Source organism: Erinaceus europaeus, chromosome 3, assembly GCF_950295315.1.
Source record: "Erinaceus europaeus chromosome 3, mEriEur2.1, whole genome shotgun sequence".
NCBI lineage: Eukaryota > Metazoa > Chordata > Mammalia > Eulipotyphla > Erinaceidae > Erinaceus > Erinaceus europaeus.
The window spans coordinates 155169149-155190070 of NC_080164.1; the positions used below are offsets into that span (position 1 = coordinate 155169149).

The window sequence follows — 20922 nt, forward strand, 5'->3', positions numbered from 1 at the left end:
GACAGAGAGACACCTACAGCTCTGCTTCATTACTCCTGAAGCTTTCCCCCTGCAGGTGAGCACCAGGGGCTTGAACCTGGGCTATTGCACACTAGTGTATGTGCTTAACCAGGTGTGTCACCACCTGCCCCCCAACTTTCTATTTTTACAGTTACTCTTGCAAAGTTGGACTTCTGCTTAGCCATGTTGTATGAAATTTTCCTACTGCTTGTCTGTTTGAGTTCTTTTTTAGTCATCTTGATACCTAATCATCTGTTAATACAGATGATCTTAATCCTTTAAGTAAGCTTGTTTGTGTACTTTTGGTCTTGAACTGAAAACTTGGGGGTCTTAGGCTATGTTGTAAGTACAGAGTTGTCATGTGATGTTCTAGTCAGTACACTTTCTGAAAATTTTACATCAATGGTATTTACCTGTGAAATAAAATTTAGGTCCTTAGGTGTACTTTACTGTATCACTTTAATTAATAAGAATTTTAAGTTTAGAACTATTACAAGATTTCTTTATTAGAAGTGGCTATAAAGAGATAAAATTGGAAAAAATAAATGAACTGTATAAGTTGAACTATTATCTTAATGTAAATGTGATATGATATGAAATCAGTTGAAAATTGAGAAAATGGTCTTGATAACGGGTTTAATTTTTTTAAATAATCTTTTCTTTCATTCTTTCTTTCTTTCTAGTTAAAGCAGAACAATTTTCAGATGAAATAAAGAGCTGTAGTCCTAAGAAGAAGATTATATGTGAAAGTAAAAAAACATCCCAGCCACAGTCCAAATCATTAACTCATGAAGTAGGAGAACCCTCTTCTCTAAGAGTTAGTTCCAAACTGGCCCTTTTGAAAAAAAAGGAAGAATCTGACTGTAAAGAAACAGAATGTTTGTCCTCAAAAAGAAAAGAGGATACTACTGAGTTAAAAGGAGAGTCAAAAACGCCTAAGAAAGCCAAAAGTTCTCCAACTAAAAAAGAGGTAGACATTTTTGAAAAGTATTATTTTGGGGTTATGTGTCAGTCTGCAATCTGGGTTCCATTGTTTTCAAATTTACTCCCAACCTTTCAGACCATCATTGTACTTTAGCATATAATCTTTTTAGAGGTTATTGCAACATCCCAGGATGTGGTTCAGCAGGCAGTGTGAGGTCCTGTGTTCAGTCCCTAGCATCACATCCCACATATTCCACTATTCTGGTTTCTCTCTCAGAAAAATAAATCTTTTTTTTTTTTTTTTTGCCTCCAGGTTATTATTGGGGCTCAGTACCTACACCATGAATCCACTGCTCCTGGAGACCATTTTTCACATTTGCTGCCATTGTTTTTTTTTTTTTTTTTTAATCGTTGTTGTGGTTATTATTATTATTGTTGGACAAGACACAGAAATGGAGAGAGGAGGGGAAGACCGAGGGGGAGAGAAAGATAGACTCCTATAGACCTGCTTTACCTGCTTTACTACCCCCCCCTGCAGGTGGGGAGCTGGGGGTTCAAACCGGAATCCCTATGTTGGTCCTTGCGCTTTGTGCTATGTGCGCTTAACCTGCAGCTCTACTGCCCGACCCCCAGAAAATAAATTTTTTAAAAAAAATTTAATATATTTATTTATTTACCCTTTTGTTGCCCATGTTTTTTATTATTGTTGTTGTTATTAATGTCATCGTTGTTGGATAGGACAGAGAGAAATGGAGAGAGGAAGGGAAGACAGAGGGAGAGAAAGAGAGACACCTGCAGACCTGCTTCACTGCCTGTGAAGTGACTCCCCTGCAGGTGGGGAGCCAGGGACTCAAACCAGGATCCTTCCGTGCACCGTGTGCTTTTAAAAAAAAAATAAATCTTTTAAAGAAAGCAAAAGTTACTATAGAATGTAGTTTACTAGTGTAATTACATTCATCAGTATTAAGTGTGAACAATATTTATTCAGATGTTGTGCTTATACATCTACTGTCTCCTGTGATCTTCACAATGCTGTGAGGTACTCATTTTTATTATTTAGCTTTTAAAGGGGAAGAAACAGATTGAAAGACATTAACCTCCAATTACCCACCTAGTAAGTAGGAGGGTCGGTTCTGAACTCAGGTCTTCTGTATAATGTGGGAGTTCTGAAAAATGCACTTTCATTTCCGGTTCAGATTACACTCCTGCCACTCAGCAGATAAGATTTTTTTTTAATATTTCATTTTTTTATTCATGAGAAAGATAGGAGGAGAAAGAACCAAATATCACTCTGGTACATGTGCATGTGCTGCCGGGGATTGAACTCAAGACCTTAAGAGTCCCATGCTTAAGAGTCCCAATGCTTTATCCACTGCGCCACCTCCCAGACCACCAGATAAGACTTTTTGTCTTGGCCTAGTTACTTTGCCCTCCTTCTGCTTTTGCTTCTTCATTTATTATAAGAGGATCATATTGGAACCTACATTATAATATTTAATAAGACCAGCATAACTCACCTGGATAGTGCACGGTGTTTTTATGCTTAGGACCCAGGATGGAGCCTAGCTCCTATCTCAGTCCAGAGAAGTGAGGCCATGGTAAGGATAAAGCAAAATTTAATAAATTCAGTTTCACAGATGGGTACACATTAAGGTTATTTTATGGTTAACCATAAAGGAGAGGGAGAGGGGAGTTGGGCCGTAGTGCAGCAGGGTAAGCGCAGGTGGCGCAAAAGCTCAGGAACTAGTGTAAGGATCCCGGTTGAAGCTCCCGCTCCCCACCTGCAGGGGAGTTACTTCACAAGCGGTGAAGCAGGTCTGCAGATGTCTCTCTTTCTCTCCCCATCACTGTCTCCCCCTCCTCTCTCCATTTCTCTCGGTCCTATACAACAACAACATCAGTAATAATTACAACAATGAAACAAGGACAACAAAAGGGAATAAATAAATAAATAGATACTTAAAAATTTTTTAAGAAAGGAGAGGGAGAGATAGACACTAGAGCTTTCTTACTTATGTGAAGTTAGGGATCAGACCCAGGGCTTAATACATTCAAGGTCTAAACCACTTCCCTGGTAGTGGATAACTTTATTTTTAATAAGCTCCTCAGATGTTAAGAACACACATCAATATTTAAGGATACTGGTTAAAAAGTAAGATTGGGGATGAATATGGGATGATCTCACTCTCAGGCAGAAGTTGAAAAACAAGATCAGAAAAGAAAACGCAAGTAGAACCTGAAATGGAATTGGCGTATTGCACCAAAGTAAAAGACTCTGGGGTGGGTGGGTGGGGAGAACACAGGTCCGTGAAGGATGATAAATGACATAGTGGGGGTTGTATTGTTAAATGGGAAACTGGGGAATGTTATGAATGTACAAACTATTGTATTTACTGTTGAATGTAAAACATTAATTCCCCAATAAAGGAAAAAAAAAAAGTAAGATTGGGTTCCAGTACCATCCTAAAATGACTGACTTAGTTTTTTGATTAAATCACTTATTTATATAGAGGGGATGGTTTGTCTAATATTAGAGGGACAAAAGGTGGCTTACAGGTTAAAAAAACGAACAAGAATTAGGGAAATAAATAGTACTTGTGTAACAACAACTTTTCTGTATATCATTATTTCCCACAATAAAATAATGTGAATATTAAAAGTATATATATGATGTAAAACAGGAAGTAGAGAAAAACAACAAAGATCATCTTGTGGTTCTTATCAGAATTACAAAGACTCCCCTTCCCTGAAAATGCATGTGCTGCAGACATTTCATGTCTCTGAATAAGAAACTTTGGAATTGTGTCTAGGGATATATAATTTAAGAAAATTTTCCAAGATTCTCTGAGGTATACCCATGGTAAGATCCTCACGATAGAAATAGAATAGGATATATATATATTTCATTCTATCTCCTAGGAGGGAGAATGGTGTAATTTAGAATGTGTCTGCTTTCTGTAGGAAAGTTTGCCTTTGAGCCGGCTGTGGATATGAAATCATTGATCCAAAGACTCAAATGCTTATTTCCTCAGGGGTATAGAATAGTGTTTTAGGAGTGTTTAATGCAGTATGATAAACAGAGAATATCTTTGTATGTCTACCTATTTAGTTTTATTGTAACAAAGCACTTTCACCTTGTATTGTTTGTCTTTTGACCAGTGTACTGGTCAGTCCTGGTTTTTGGTGGTGTTGGGAATTGAACCTTGGGACCTTAGAGCCACAGACATGAGAGTCTTTTGCATAACTGTTATGCCATACAGCTCTTTTCCCATTGGAAATGGCAGTATCTTTTTTAAAAAAAAATTGGCTTTTCCCCTCTCCAGAATTTTTTTTTAAATTTCTTTCCAGAATTTTTATAACTTTATTTATTTTATTTGCTAGGATAGAGAAATAGAGAGGGAGAAACAGACACCTGCAGCACTGCTTCACTGCTCATGAAGTTTTCCCCTGCAGGTGGGGCTAAGGGGAAGGGCTTGAACCCAGATTCTTGCTCAAGGTAATATTCACATTTAACCAGATGTGCCACTGCCCAGCCACAGTAACTCTCCTTTTCAGCGTTAAATATCATATATCATCTTGCGTGATCAAATTTACTTGAGGAAAGAAATTTTTTTTCATCTAAATATGCACGAGTATTAATTTTTGAGCTAATGCACCCTTCTTAATGTCTTTTCTCGGGGCCGGCCTATTAGATTATGCATCTAAGTTACCCTGAGGTTTGTGCCTCTTGAGAGTAGAGCAGAGCGAATGCAGGACTGTTTATAACCCAGGCATAAGTAAATAGGGAAGTATTTGTGTAGCTAAAAGTGTTAGTGTCAGGACCAAACGCAGAAGTGACTTAATGTTATTTTAATTTTTACATGAATTTTGTGTGACTATATTCAATTTTCTTCTTCTCTCCCCAAAGTCTGTAAGTCCTGAAGATTCTGAAAAGAGACGCATGAATTATCAAGCTTATCGAAGCTACTTGAATCGAGAGGGTCCCAAAGCCCTGGGCTCCAAAGAAATCCCGAAGGTGAGAGCACTGAGAGGACATGCTGTAGAGTAATCAGGGCCCCAGGCCTCGGTGTCATTGTGTTACAGAAGCAGAGGGGTGAAAGTTAATGGTACAAAAGCTTCAGTTGCCATCCTTACAAATTAAGGGTTTTTTGTGTTTTTTTTTTCACATTATGAATCTCTGCTTGATTCTTGGGATTATTTTGAATTTGTTGAGAAAATTTTACATATTTGTATTCTTAAGATTTTAAAATTCTAGAACTATGGGGCTTGAAGAGATCTTGTGATGTGAGTCATACATTTTTTCCTAAAGCAAATGAGTAGCTATTTTCCATTTTTTTTTAAGAAAGATTTGCTACCCGGATGGTGTGGGGTTGAACTTGTGTTGGGGTAGTCTTTCAAAAGATTTTGCTTTGGGGTAGGTTTCTTTTCAATCCTGCTTTAAGTAGATTAGACTGGGGCCAGGCAGTGGTTAAGCATACAAGGTACTATGCACGAGGACCTGAGTTCAAGTCCCTGGCACTCCAACTGCAGCGGGGACATTTCTCAAGTGATGAAGCAGGTCTGCAGGTGTCTGTCTTTCACTCTCCCACTCCCCTCGCTCCTCTCATTCTCTTTGTCCTGTCAAATAAAAATTGGGGGGGCGTGCCCTCTGGGAGCAGTGGATTCCTAGTGCTGCCACCTGGCCACAGATAACCCTGGAGGCAACAACAACAAAGATTAGACTGATTGCAGTTTTCTGTTCAGAGTGAAAAGTCATTAAGTAATTTCATTTGTTTGGCTGTATCATTTTATCCACCAATTGCAGAGAGAGAAAAGCTTATAACTAGACATAGCCCCAGTCAAGATTAAATGACTCCATCTAGCTGTTCTTAGCCATTGTCTTTTCAGTTAATAGTATTGTGTTCTTGCCTTTAAGTTACTCAAAGTTTGTTAGCTCTACTGTATTGGGTAAACTATGAAGGGCAGAGACTTAAACTAGTGTTTTAGAATCAAAAGTTTATTCTTAAGGACTATAGCAAGAAACTATAGATGGCTGTTGAATGTCTACTTAATATTGCACGAATCAGTCAATACGTTACATATTTTTAAAAGTACTGAAAATAGTGTAAAAAGAATTTTAATGAGCTGTACTAGTTATATTTAGATTGCTAATTCTATAAATTTATTACTGTTAGCCTACAAATACTTTTTTCAGGGTTTAATTTCAGGTTCTGCTTATTTGCTTTACTTTTCCAGCTTATTTTTTTACTCTGAGTTTTGATGTCAAATGAGAAAAATCTACTTCCTGAAGTTTTGATGCCAAATGCTTCTTTGGAAAGCTACCATGTAATTTCCTCTCTGCTTGAACATTTTTCTTTTTAGGGAGCTGAAAATTGCTTGGAAGGCCTTACATTTGTAATCACAGGAGTGCTGGAGTCCATTGAACGAGATGAGGCCAAGTCTCTAATTGAGCGTTATGGAGGGAAAGTAACAGGAAATGTCAGCAAGAAAACAAACTACCTTGTCATGGGTCGTGATAGCGGGCAGTCCAAGAGTGATAAGGTACGTGCCGTGTTCTCAGAACAGTGAAATTAGCCTGCTTGCTCTTGGCAGGTCTCGATGTGACCATTTGTTGTAATGCCCTTTGTACAACATTCAGGAAAAGGAAAGTAGTTTCTTCCCTGTATTATTTATTTTCCGGTATCGTTGGCTCTGGCCCCAGGATTTTGTTTTTCCAATTGAAGGCACAGTCCCTGTTTACTTGATTTTTTTCATGTAATATTCTAGTTTTAGTCTTTTTGAAGATATAAGTAAATATGATTTTTCTTCTAGTATTAAATGTTCACTATGTATCACTTTAGGCCACACTCAATTCTATCAGGGTTGTGTTTAGCTCTAGGTAATACAATACCTAACGTGATCCAGGAGGTGGCGCAGTGGATAAGGCATTGAACTCTCAAACACAAGGTCCCAAGTTCAATCCCCGGCAGCACATGTACTACAGTGATGTCTGGTTCTTTCTCTCTTTCTCCTATCTTTCTCATTAGTAAATAAATAAAATCTTAAAAAAGAAAAATTACCTAACTAATTTAAACAAATAGCTGCTTATTTTCTCTACCAAACAAGAATTCTTGAAATAGTCAGTTGCTGGGGGTTGTTTTTTTTTTTTTAATAGATTATATATTTTAACTTTTTTATTATCTTTATTTATTGGATAGAGACAACTAGAAATTGAGAGGAAGGTGGAGAAAGAGGGAAAGAGACAACTGTAGCCCTGCTTCACCACTCACAAAGCTTTCTCCCTATAGGTAGGGACTGGGGATTTGAATCTGGGTCCTTGCACATTATAACATGTGCGCTCAACCAAGTGTGCAACCACCTGGCCCTGCTGGGGGCTTGAATAACTCTAACTCAGTAATATAGCTAGACAAGTTCCACCTCTCTGTTTTTAACTGTGTTAGATGTAGTCTTTGTTCACGTTGCCTTGTGTTGTAAGGTCACTGCAACTGCAGGATTACAGTTCTGCTTTCAAGGCAGAAAACAAAGGATATCATGCTAGTTGTGACGGGCCTTTTGAACAGGTTCCCCTCCCAAGAGATTGGGTTACAGCTCTGATGGAGCACACACTTGGCATGTATGAAACTTTAGGCTCAGGCCTTTTTCACCAGAATAAACAGAAAGTACTTTTCTCCCAGAAAGGCTTATAAAGTTCTGCTTAAGTCTCATTGGCCAGAACTGTCGCATGGCATTCAAAACTGTAAGGAAGAGTGGGGAGAAAGAGACTTCCTTTGGTTCTTAGATAATCGTAGTCTGCCACTTGAAGATGAATACACTAGAGTCCCTTTAACAGAGGAGGAGGTATGTGAACATGCTTTCTGCCCTATGAGTCAGTGCTGGGAGAGGGTGTGAAGAACCGGATTTTGGCCTGGTGGCTTTGCTATATTCTGGGGGAAAGGGGGAAATGGTACAGCAAGCCATGGAAGTGGTGCTGTGACATCTCAGACATCGACTCGTCACTGTAGGGGAGGTAACTCATTTTCCTGGTACCTTTTCAATGAGTTTATTTTTAAAATATTCCAGTGTTACTTAATTCATGTAGGTTTTTTCAGTCACTAATAGGCTCTAGGATCTTTTTTTTTTTTTTTTTTTAGCAGTAGTGATTAGGAAGAGATTTTAATGTTTTGATAATGTTTTAATGCTGATTAATGTTTTTAATCAATAGGCAGCTGCCCTGGGAACAAAAATTATTGATGAAGATGGCCTTTTGAATCTGATTCGAACTATGCCAGGCAAGAAATCCAAGTATGAAATAGCAATTGAAACAGAGGTGTGTGAACTTGTTTTGCCGGTGTCTGGCAGCTTTATTGTCTCATAGAGATGTATCTTGGGGGCATATGGACCTGTTGGCTAAAATGTCAACTTTCTCTTTTACCACAAGGGAACTTTCCTTATTTCCTTTTGGGCCAGTAGACTGTTTCAGGATGTCTTCTCTGGTGTCTTTTTTCACCTTTTTGAAGGAACACGGTGGGGTTGGGAAACAGTAGATCACACCCACCATATCTGCATCTGAACCCTCTATATGCTTGCCAAGGTCATCATACTAGCTAGGTATCAGCATGAGACACTCGTTTTCAGTTACAACTCTTAGAACTTTTTCAGTTGTGACAGAAACCCAGCTCATACTAGCTTTCACACAAAGGATAGCACGATGGCTCATGTAAATGAACTGCTGTTAAGTAGGTCAGATGTGGGAACTCCAGGATTGTTTCATTTTCTGTCTCTGTGCTGCTAAGGCTAGCCTCATTCATTCCCATTAACTATAGGTCTTTTCTACATGCATAACACAGTGTGTCTGCAGCCCCAGTTTAATGTCCCCAGCTCTGTTAACTAAGCTAGTGGAATGTTTTCTCGTGTGTACCAGTAAACAGCTTAAACAATAGTTCACTTACCCAAATGAGAACATTAACATTTAGACTTCACAGAAACTATCCATGTTGTTTGGACATTTTCCTTCAGTGTCCATCTCCCGTTGAGGTTCCCACAGTATGTTTAGTTGTAGTACCTTTTCCGGCTTCTCCATCTATAATTGTTCAGTCTTTGCCTGAATGTCTATGGCCTCGGCAGTTTTGATGAGTACTAGTTAGTTATTTTGTAGAATGTCTCTCAATTTGAAGTTGGTTGGTGTTTCCTTATCATTAGATGGAGGTCCTGCATCTTTGGTGAACACCACAGAAATGCTGTTTGTATCCAATGTGCGTGATGTCAGCACGTCCTATTGGCGATGTTGACCACAATTACTTGCCTTGGGGTGATATTTACTGGGCTGTTTTTTCCTTTGTAACTGATAAATCTCTTGCTGAGGTACTTTAAGACTTAAGTTTCTATCCCGCCTACCCTCATGCGTTCACCCACTGATTTTAGCATCCATTCACTGGTAAGGAGGTGCTGACTTAAAACCCGAGATTATACACATGTCCATAAAACTTACACTTGCTATTATTATTATTGTTGTATTTTTATCATATTGCCAGCTTTGGTTTATGGTGGTGTGAGGGATTGAACCTGGGATTTTGGAGCTCCAGGCATGAGAGTCTGCATAACCATATTATTTCTCCTATCCATAAAATTTACATTTTAAAAACATGTTAAGTCAGTAGTTTGTGGTCTAGTTACAAGATCATGCAGACATTACCATTAAATAATTCCAGAGCACCTTTGTCCCTTCGAAGAGAAACCCTGCAGCTATTAGAAGTCACTCCGGATACTCCCCCTGTGGCAGCCATGACAGAACTCCACTTTGTCTCTGGATTTGCCTTTTCTGAACATTCCATATAAAAGAAACCATGCAGTATGTGTGTGGTCCTTTGTGTCTGACTTTTTCTACTTAGCTTAATGTTTTCCAGGTTCGTATTTGTTGAAGCACATCTTAGTCCTTTTTATGGGTGGTTCATATTTGAACATGTGGATGACTATACCACATCTTGTTTGTGCATCAGTTGATGGGCATTTGGGTGGTTTCTTTGTTGTTGTTATATAATGATGTACAGTGCTACTGCTGTGAACATGTTTGTAATTTTTGTGGTGTTACCAACTTTGAGCTAGCCAGATAATTGAAATAAAAATGGTTCACCGGTGCTTTCAAATATGTCTTTTCACTTAGTATGTTCACTCTATTTTACTTATTTATTGTTGACTAGAGCATTATTTAGCTCTGACTTCTAGTGATGTTGGGGATTGAATCTAGGACTTCTGTTCCTTAAGCACAAGAGTTTGTTCTATAAACAGATGTGCTATCTCTGTGCTTTTTGATGTGTTGATTTTTTTTTAAGTTTGGAGGGTGACAATTTTCATAAACTGCAGGGTTTATTGTAAAATGACAAACCCAGGTTGTGTGTCTTACTGATATATTTTGTTGTCTCCCATAAGATGAAGAAAGAAAAACCTAGACTGGAGAGAACGCCTCAGAAAAACAGCCAGAGAAAGCGGAAAAGTAGTCCAACTAAGAGGGAGTCGGAATCTAAAAAGAGCAAAGTGACTCCACAGAGAGGGAGCTCTGCAAAGACAATAGCAAAGGAAACAAGCGTGCTTCGGAGAGGCCTGGACTTCACGAAGGAGCAGGTGGCTGAGGAGACAACTGGTGATAGCAGGGCAACGAATTTGACTGACAGGAGCAAGGAAGACAAAGTGGAAACCTTGCTCTGGGTGGATAAATACAGGCCAACCTCACTCAAGACCATAATTGGACAGCAAGGTGAACAGAGCTGTGCCAACAAACTCCTCCGCTGGCTCCAAAACTGGCACAAGAGTCCCGCTGGAGATAAGAAACACGGTGATCTTACAGTTTCATTCATTTTTGTGTGTGTCTGTCACCATGTCCTTGTTCAGTTGCACATGTGTGAGGAAGCCCAGTAGTTGGTTCATTCATCTCAGTGAGCACTTACTGAGAACCAGATGCTGTACTAGCTCCTAGAGGTGCTGTTGTGAAAAAAACATAGTCCCTGAAGGAACTCACGCTCGGTGGGGGAGACATATATCAGCCATTGGTTAAAATGAATTGTGCTAAGTACTGTTACAGGGGAAGGTATAAGGTGCTATGGGGACGGATCTGTGTGGTCAGGGATGTTACTGTGTTTCCCTGGAGAAAAGTTTCCCTAAGTTAAGGTTTGGAAGCCAAGGAGAAGTTAACCAGATGAAGGCAGCAGTCAGTGTTGGGTAAGAGACAGTGCATGTATCAAGGTCAGGCTATATGGGAAGATAATACTGCTTTGGTGCCAAGGAGACTTGGGAAGAGAGGTGTGCAAATAATAAAAAGGGCAAGTTTACAGTAGAGGCAAACATAACATGCTTAATTTTAGTAAGCCTTTCTATGTTCACCAGATACCTGTCATGGAGAGTGAAAAGTCACTACCATGTCTGTACTCTTTAATGTCCAGAGTATTACTTGAATTGAGGCTTCAGATCCACAAATGTTAGTAGTCGTCTCTAGAGTTTCAGCAGCAGCCCCGGAGGATATCATGTGAGAAATAAGGAAAAATTACCTGATCACCACAGTTAAACCCACGTGGAGTTGACTGATGATGCCAGTTAATTTTATAGCAGTTAATGCAAATTTTAATGCTGAATTTAAGTCAACTCATTTTCTCTTTCTAAAAATAGACCTTTAAAAAATGGTGTACGTGCTTTGCATAGCAGGAGAGGCTATCTTAAGACATAGGTGAATTGTGTTCCCTTCTCCCATTCTGGGGGTCAGTGGGCTCAGCCACCTCCCAGTCTTTGTGTACTCCTTGAGCACCCTTCATCTGCCAGGCTCCCAAGTGATAGGGGGAAGAATGCCCTAGAGCTGAGCTGTGTAAAACAGACTCATCAGCTCACTCTTTGGGTGATCCAGTAGCTGTTGACACTTGTCAACTCTGTTTGAGACAGAAGACGCTGTACTCAGCATGTCCATCCTCATAACCTCCCTTCTAGGTCTATTAATATTCTTATCCCCCCTTTTGTTTTTTTCCTTTCAAAGGAGGAGACAAGTACAGAAAGGTTAAGGTCACTTTTTTTAAATTAGTGATTTGATAATGGTTTACAGGGTCATGAGATAGATGGGGTATAACTCCACACCACTGCCACCGCCAAAGTTCTGTGTCTCCAGCTCCCCAGTGATACCCACCGTAGTTCTTCTAGATCACTTTTGAAGTCCTCCCAGCTGGTAAGCAGGCAGTGGTGTTAGGACCAGAGCCCAAGCACTCCGCTTCATGACCTGTGCCTTTGTAGGACAGGAACCTCATGCAGCTATTGCTTCAAATCAACGTTCTGAAGTTAGTTTGTTTTGGGTGGATATGAGTGAGGGAATAGGATTTTACTAAATGCTTTAGAAACTATTATTTTTCTAGCCTGTAAAAAGGAATTCTGTAAAGTTAAGACAATAGAACTGCTCTCAGTTCAGTGTGTATGAGGTAATATAGGCTAACACTGTGGAATTCTTTCCCCCTGGCAGCAAAGCTTGCTAAGTTTGCTGGCAAAGATGATGGCTCTAGTTTTAAAGCAGCGCTGCTCTCAGGCCCTCCAGGTGTTGGCAAAACAACCACAGCCTCTCTGGTTTGTCAGGTGGGTGTCCTGTCACTGTAATTGGAAAACTAACTAAGATCGTGGCATGCTTAGGTATTGTAGATGTGTGTGTGCATATGTGTATGTCTGTATACACACACATATATTAGGTTTTTAGGCTATTAATTTTTCTAAAATCAAATCTTAGTCTTTGCTTATTTTCATCCTTTCAAAACTAATAGACTGGCAATTATAATAGGAAATATTACCCATGCTGAGGCATTGTGCTAAGTTCTTAGCTCCATTACTTTATAGATATATATTTTTAACATTCTTTTTTATCTTTATTTATTTGCTGGATAGATACAGTCAGAAATTGAGAGGGAAGGGGGTGATAGAGAGGCAGAGAGACAGAGAGACACCTGCAGCCCTGCTTCACCACTTGTGAAGCTTTCCCCCTGCAGGTGGAGGCCAGGGGCTCAAACCTGGGTCCTTGCACACTGTAACATGTGTGCTCAACCAGGTGCGCCACCACTTGGCCCCTTTACTTTATATTTTGTCTCAGGATCCCTTATAGTTAGAAATGTCTTATATGCTCTTATAAATAACACTGTGTACCAGTGTGCTTATTGATGCCATTCTCATGTGACATGAGCTAGAGAGGGGGCTGGTGGCATCATGTGGATGAACCCTGGTAGTCTGACTGTCATTCTGGGTCTTGCCATTGCTTTTGTCTCAGTGACCTCTGTAACTTTTAGAGTAGAAAGCGCTAGAAAAAATGACCATCTGTAAGAAACAATACACAAAAGTAAGAAACAATACACAAAAATATCAAAACTCTCAAAAGTAAGAAACAATACACAAAAATATCAAAAATCTCAAAAGTAAGAAACAATACACAAAATAGTATCATCATCATCAACAACAAAAGGATTTAAAATTCATTGCTGTATTTCTCAACCATTTGTTCCATAACAAGCTATATGGCTTGTCAGAATAGTCAGACATATTTTTCCTATGCTTTTCTATGCAAAAATGCATCATGACCTTTCTGACTGCTCAACAGTTTTGTTTGGTCTTCATTGTGTGGGTCACAGTGTAAAATTTTAGTCAGTTTAAGAACTCTTGTGTTTGCTACTCTATAGACATTTGAAAAAACCTCCCACAGGGCAGGGCATGAGGGTAGCTTGATGGTTATGCAACAAAGCCACTTTTCACACCTGCAGCCATCAACAGCCCCAGGTTCATTCTCCAGCTCCACCGTAAGTCAGAGCTGAGCAATGCTCTGGTTAAACATCAAATGAACCAACTCACACAAGCACTAAAGACATTTTTTCCTCTAGTCTTAAAAAATTGTGAGAATGGCTTTTCTTTTTTGTCTTATCATTAGTATTTTTGGGGGAGAGGGCTGGAATTCATAACTTGATTTTCCATGATTTGAAAGTAAGGTTGAATATTGGGATGGTTTTTAAAAATATTTATTTTCCAGAGCTCTGGCCAGCTTTTTTAGCTTATTGTGGTATGGGGGATTGAACTTGGGACCTCAGAGCCTCAGGTATTAGGGTCTTTTTGGATAACCATTATACTACCCCCACCCCCATGCTGGAGTAATTTGATACAGTGTTTAATTTTATAATTTATCTTGAGAAAATATGTTTTGCGGTCTCACAGTAGATTCTCTGATATTGAAATCGTGTGATATAATTATTTTTATACTTAAGTCTTCTTTACCTGTGTGTTTTTTTTTTTTTTACACCTGTTTTCCCTTTAACTGTCCTGCCTTTTTGGGGGGTGGGGGTTAGAGGGTAAGTTAATAATCTGTGTGGTTATAATAAATTTTTCCAATGTTTTGATTAGGAATTAGGATATAGTTATGTGGAACTGAATGCAAGTGACACTCGAAGTAAGAACAGTTTGAAGGAGATTGTTGCTGAATCACTGAATAATACTAGCATCAAAGGCTTTTATTCAAGTATGTGGCTTCTTGAACTGTTTTGTTTGTAGGAAAAATAAGTTCACATAAATATTTAATAACTCATATCGAATAATAGTTTGTACAAGACTGCTAAATCCTGGACTAATGAAAGAACTAGAAAAGTCTCTGACATAAGTCCTATAGGATAATAGTTGTTTTGTTTTGTTTGCTTTTACATCTTAGAGACTTTTCAGAATGTGATTTTGTGAATGTGCTAGATGATATGCATTTATTTATTTATTTTACTTGAACACTGCTCAGCTCTGGTTTACGGTGATGCAGGGGACTGAGCCTGGGACTATTGGGACCTTTAGGCAGAAGAGTCTCTTTGCATAACCGTTATGCTATCTACCCCCACCCAAGGTATGCGTTTTATTTTGTATATAATTTTAGAGAATGTATAGGTGAATCCTGTGAAGATAATAAGTAACTATAATACAGTATGATGAGTAAAATAATAAGAGCCAGTGAAGAAGTAATTCCTTGCACTGGGGAGACAACATAATGGTTATGCAAAAGACTCTCAGGTCCCAGGTTCAGTCCCCAGCACCACCACGAGCCAGAGCTGAACTGTGCCCTGGTCTCTCTTCTCTTACCTTTCTTTCATTAAAATAAATAAATAAATAAATATATTTTAAAAGTAATTCCCTTTGTGGTCTTGGGTAAGGCTACTGGCTAAAGGGTGATATTTATTTGGAAGGTCTTAAAGAATGAGAAAGAGAATCGTTTATGGGTGGGAGAGGTTATTTCAGGGAAGACAGCAGAGGAAAAAAGGTAGTATGAAAGTCCCACTGTGTTTTAGATAGTAGCTAATGGTTTGATATGATTAGAGTTTATGGGGGAAATAAAGCTGCCCAGATTACAGACAAAATAGTGCATGTATACAGCATTTGCATGGTCATCTTTGTACTTCCTGTGGTAGAAAGTCATCATTAAAAACAAGTGTATCAAGGGACATTCTTATATAGGGTTGATGGGACTGTAAATTGGTTAAGGTCTACAGAGCTGTGTGACTATATCTCTTTTTTTGTTTTTAAACTTTTTTTTTGTCTTTATTTATTGGGTAGAGTTAGCCAGAAATCGAGAGGAAAAGGGAAGTAGAGAGAGAAGGAGATAGAGCGACACCTGCAGCACTGCTTCACCATTCTCAAAGCCTCCCCCCTGCAGGTGGGGACCAGGGGCTCTAACCCAGGTCATTGCACATTGTAACATGTGCACTTAACCAGGTGTGCTACCACCTGGCCCTTGACTGTATTTCTCAAAGTTTACTCCAAAATTCCAATTCTGGATTAGCATATATATGTATGCAAAGATATACATATTCATGTAAGTATGGTTTGTAAGAAGTTTTTTTGTTTGTTTTTTTAACCAGAGCACTGCTCAGCTCTGGCTTATGGTGGTACAGGGGATTGAACCTGGGACTTTGGAGCCTCAGGCATGAGAGTCTCTTTACATAACTATTATGCTATCTACCCCTGCCCTGTAAGAAGATTTTTTTAATTAGTGACTAAATTGTAGCAATTGTAAAAAATATATTTTTAAAAATGTTCTGTATATCTATAGACAAAGAACAGACTGAAAATATATTGAAACCACGTTACATATTTTTGTATATTGTATACATATTTTGTATATATATTGTTAGTATATATAGAAGGTCTCTGGAAGAAAAAAGAAGAAACTATTCACACTGCTTCTGGGTAGGGAAAATGGTGCCTGAAGCAAGGGTAAGAGGGAGCATTTCTTTCTGGTGTCAGCTTTAGTTGCTTGATGGAGGGAGTGAGGAAGAGACCAGAGCACTGCTCTGCTCTTGTCATGTTTGGTGCAGGGAGTTGGGCCCAGGAGCCTCTAGTATGCAAGCAAAACTCGAGCTCTTGTTAGGTGAGGCAGAGAGCTGCTTTTCTCTGCACACACTGCTACCTTTTCAGCTTTCTGCCATGAAGGCATTGTCAGTCTGAAATGTGTTACGGATGTATTTGTACACACAACAGTGTTTGAACAATTGTTTTGTTACTGCTTTTCCACATGGGAAGGTGGAGCAGCCCATTCAGTAGGCATGAAACATGCTCTTATCATGGATGAAGTAGACGGCATGGCAGGCAACGAGGACAGGGGAGGCATTCAGGTAATGAATCTTTGCTGTAGTTGTTGGTTTGCTTCATCAGTTTTGTTTTTTCAGTTTTACTATTGATTCTTAGTTTAAAAAATTAAGTAATTATAGTGCAATATTTATGGACTGTTGCTCAGGGTTCCTTTGTTTTGAAGGGGGGAGGGGGGATGGAGGGTGAAAAGGGAGAGACACCAAATCTGTGCTCCACCATCATGCAGTTTTCTTGGCCATGATGCTCCCATGTGGTGCTGTGGCCTGAGCCCAGGGCCTCACACATGACTGAATGTGCCCTTTACCCATTCAGCCATCTCTTGGCCCCAGGTGAAGAGGTTTTGTTTGTTTGTTTGTTTGTTTTTTAAAACTTAAGATAGATAGATATATATCTTAATGTACTATGTAATTAAAATTACTTTTGTGTTGCAAACCTTTCAGGAATTAATTGGTCTGATAAAGCATACAAAAATCCCCATTATTTGTATGTGCAATGATAGAAATCACCCCAAGATTCGCTCTTTGGTTCATTATTGTTTTGATCTTCGTTTTCAAAGACCACGGGTTGAACAGATTAAGGTATGATCATTGAGTTTTGTTTTGTTTTTCCCCCTCTACTGTCTTGGGTTTTTAAGCATCAGTTTTTAAAGCTAGCTCACCAATATTTTAAATATCTGACTATGCAAATTTTTAAATCCCATTTTTCTGTTTTAGGGTGCTATGCTGTCTATTGCATTTAAAGAGGGTTTAAAGATTCCCCCTCCAGCTATGAATGAAATAATACTGGGAGCCAACCAAGACATTAGACAGGTACATTTAGTATGAGTGAATTAGGAATCTTTTGAATTAATGCCTTCAGTATTCTGAAGGAGAAGTCTCACATCTTAATATTACTTTTTATGATTCTTTTAGGTTTTACACAATCTGAGTATGTGGTGTGCACAAAGTAAGGCCCTAACCTATGACCAGGCCAAGACTGACTCTCATAGAGCCAAGAAGGACATCAAACTGGTAAAATTAAATTTTCAGCCTCCAATTATTTTTCTCAAACTAAATTACTTGTTTTCCTGTAGGTGTTAGTGCAATAGAAAGACATTACATTTCTCTTTCTTTCTTTTTTTTTTTTTAAGATTTTATTTCCTCATGAAGATAGAGAGAGAGAGAGAGAGAACCAGACATCACTGTGGTACATGTGCTACTGGGGACTGAACTCTGAACCTCATGCTTGAGAATCCAATGCTTTATCCACTGCGCCACCTCCTGCACCATGGAAAGCATTACATTTCTATAGAACCTATGGATATTTAAGAGACACAGCTGCTAAAAGTGTTTCTGATATAAATGAAGGATTGTGACTATAGTATAATTTTTCTAGAAAGGAAAATATCAAAGTAATTTCATGCTTTAGTAGTTATAAAATGACCTTTTTAAAGCCCTTATGGATTTCATGCTTTTACTCATTTTGGAACTGCTCAGAATTAATTTTTATCGTGTCTTATATTTTATTAATCTTTCTAGAAACCAAGAGCTCTGCAGCACTTATTTTATCTAGTTACTAGTAATGATCACACAATGCTTTTAACACTCCAGCCTCCCCCCCCTCCTTATTTTCTGGCAAGAGAGACCTGAGCACTGCTCCATCATTTACAATGTTCTGTTTTGCTTGTTTTTGTTTGTTTTTTTTACATTTTTTGATAATGATAATCAGGGATTGAATTCGGGGTCTCACAGCTGCAGGGCATGCATCTGCTGCCTGCCACTTCCCTAGCCCATCTGTTTTTGTTTGATTGCCTTCATAGAAGTAGAGATTTTCTTTCTTTCTTTCTTTTTTCTTTTTTTTCTTTTTTTTTTTTTTTTTACAGTTTATTTGCTAGGACAGAGACAGGGACAGATAAAAGAGATAACCTGCAGCACCACTTCACCACTCGTGAAGCTTTGCCTGCAGGTGGGGTCTGGGGGCTTGAACTCAGGTCCTTCCGCACAGCAGTGTATATGCTCAACTGCATGTGCCCCCCCACACCCACACCCACACCCACACCCACACCCACCCACTCAGCTCTGGCTTATGGTGATGTGAGGGACTGAACCAGGGACTTTGGAACTTCAGGCATGAGCTTTTTTTTGCTTTTGTTTTGCTATTTGGTATAACCATATTGCTATCTTTCTTACCTTTTTTTTTCTCCCCCAGTAGTAGTATTTTCCTTCTACCTCCAGCCTCCCACACATGTTCAAACTCCCACATCAGAGTAGTGTATTTATTGCAGCTGGTAAGCTGACATTGACACATTAGCACTCAAAGTTCATAGTTGACCTTTATTGGTAAAACAGACTGGAGGTGGCTCCTCAAACTGCTGGCCCGTTTCCAGCCGCTCAGGAGTAGATATGGGCTTAGCCCCAGGCGCCTCTCCTTAGACTCCCCTGTGGCCATGAGCCACACATGCTTTCACTCACCGGTGACTTGGTGGGTTCCCAAAGTAGTCCCGGTCTTGTTGCGGTCTCAGGTGATCCTTCATATTCCTAGTTGTCCAGGGAGAGGAGAGGAGAGACGCAGCTGCTGCTGCTCTGTAGCCCCGCCTCTGGCCATAGTTGACCTTTAGGAGTCACTCTCGGATGGGCATTCTGTGAATGTTCTTTCATCTTACTGTGGCTTTATTAGTGACTTAATAGTGGGTTACCATACTGTAGTATTACAGGGGTATCGTTCCACACCACATTGAATATTCTGTGGGTTTTAACAAATGTGTAGTAATACTTAACTTGGTAATCAGCAGAATGTATTCACTACTCTAAAAGTCTTCTGTGCCGCTGCTTCTGTTCATCTCTCCTTTTTCCCTGGCAACCACTAATCTTTTTCCTGTCTCTGGTTTCACTTTTTTTTTGTTTTCTTCCCTAAGAATGTTACATAGTTGGAATCCTAGAGCATGGAGCCATTTAGATGGGCTGTTTACCTTGTAAACATTTAACGCTTCTCATTTTTTTCATGACTTGATAACTCATTGTCTGGTTGTACCACAGCTGACCCACTCAACTGCTGAAAGGTATCTCAGATGCTTTAGCTTTTGACAATTAGGAATAAAGTTACTGTACTTAGTTTTGTGGGGCCCCCCCCCCCCCGTGTTTTCAATTCATTTGAGTAGTAAATACCAAAGAGCACAGCTACATGATGGAATGATGTTAGCATGATAAGTTTCTAAGAAACCACCAAACTCTCCCCCCACCCCGCACCCCTAGCACTACTCAGCTCCGGCTTATGATGGTGCCTCTGTAGCCCCGGGCATGAAGGTCTTGCGCGTAACTGCTGTGCTCTCTCCCCCTGCCTTGTCAGGTGACTACCATTTCGCGTTCTCACCAGCAATGAGTAGGTTTTTGCTGTTCACACCTGTGCCAGTGTTCGGTGTTTCCAGTGTCTGCATATTGGCCTTGTGACTAGATATGTCCCTTTCTCTTTTTAGGGCCCCTTTGATGTTGCCCGGAAAGTGTTTGCAGTTGGTGAGGAGACTGCTCATATGTCACTTGTAGACAAATCAGATCTCTTTTTTCATGATTATTCAATAGCACCCCTTTTTGTCCAGGAGAATTACGTACACGTGAAGCCAGTAGCCGCAGGGTGAGTTTTCAAAAGTAATGAGGGGTAGAATTAGTGCCCTCCCAGCACTGCCAAGACTAATAATACCTGTGGGGGAGAGTTGGGATGAAGATAGTGGTGTCTTTCAATCGTTGTTGTTCCTTTTTTTTTTTTTTTTTTCTTCCTGTAGGGGTGACATGAAAAAACACTTGATGCTTTTAAGCAGAGCGGCAGATAGCATATGTGATGGTGACCTTGTGGACCATCAGATTCGGAGTAAACAGAACTGGAGTCTCCTTCCTATGCAGGTGAGCGCACAGCTTGCTGGGCTTTAGTTAGTGAGAACAAACTTGCTTTTATTTCTTAGTTATTTTGAAAGAAAAATAGTTGTTAAACGGTATGGTTCTTGGGACTAAAAGTATAATCTGTTACAGATTAATACACTCTGGTCAATATTGTGTTAGTCTTGCCTTCCTTTAAGTGTTTACAAATGTTTTTGTACAAATGCACATTTGGGCAATGGGGAAATTAGATTTTGGTCCTGACTAAACTAAGGTTAGTTTCATTTGCTCATTCCGGTGTATCTCCTATTCAGTTTGTAAACATTCATAATGAAGAGGTTTTTTTTTTAAAATTTTGAGTTTACAGTTTTAATGTATTAGGATATATATTTTATCATTTTTTATTATATTTTCCCTTTTGTTGTCTTTGTTGTTATTATTGCTGTTATTGATGTTGTCATTGTTGGATAGGACAGAGAGAAATGGAGAGAGGGGGAGAGAAAGACAGACACCTGCAGACCTGCTTCACCGCCTGTGAAGTGACGCCCCTGCAGGTGGG

General features: G+C 39.4%; 1 protein-coding gene across 1 annotated transcript in view; it reads left to right on the forward strand.

Moving 5' to 3' along the window:
• The window catches only part of RFC1 (replication factor C subunit 1), an 85975-nt gene that overhangs the window by 53521 nt on the left and 11532 nt on the right, over positions 1-20922 (forward strand). Inside the window, exons 9-21 of the mRNA XM_060188169.1 lie at positions 684-970; positions 4832-4939; positions 6286-6465; positions 8126-8230; positions 10330-10732; positions 12392-12501; positions 14299-14413; positions 16450-16541; positions 16959-17096; positions 17232-17327; positions 17430-17528; positions 19970-20124; positions 20273-20390. Coding sequence (XP_060044152.1) covers positions 684-970; positions 4832-4939; positions 6286-6465; positions 8126-8230; positions 10330-10732; positions 12392-12501; positions 14299-14413; positions 16450-16541; positions 16959-17096; positions 17232-17327; positions 17430-17528; positions 19970-20124; positions 20273-20390 — 2006 coding nt within the window. The remainder of the gene's footprint in view (positions 1-683; positions 971-4831; positions 4940-6285; positions 6466-8125; positions 8231-10329; positions 10733-12391; positions 12502-14298; positions 14414-16449; positions 16542-16958; positions 17097-17231; positions 17328-17429; positions 17529-19969; positions 20125-20272; positions 20391-20922) is intronic.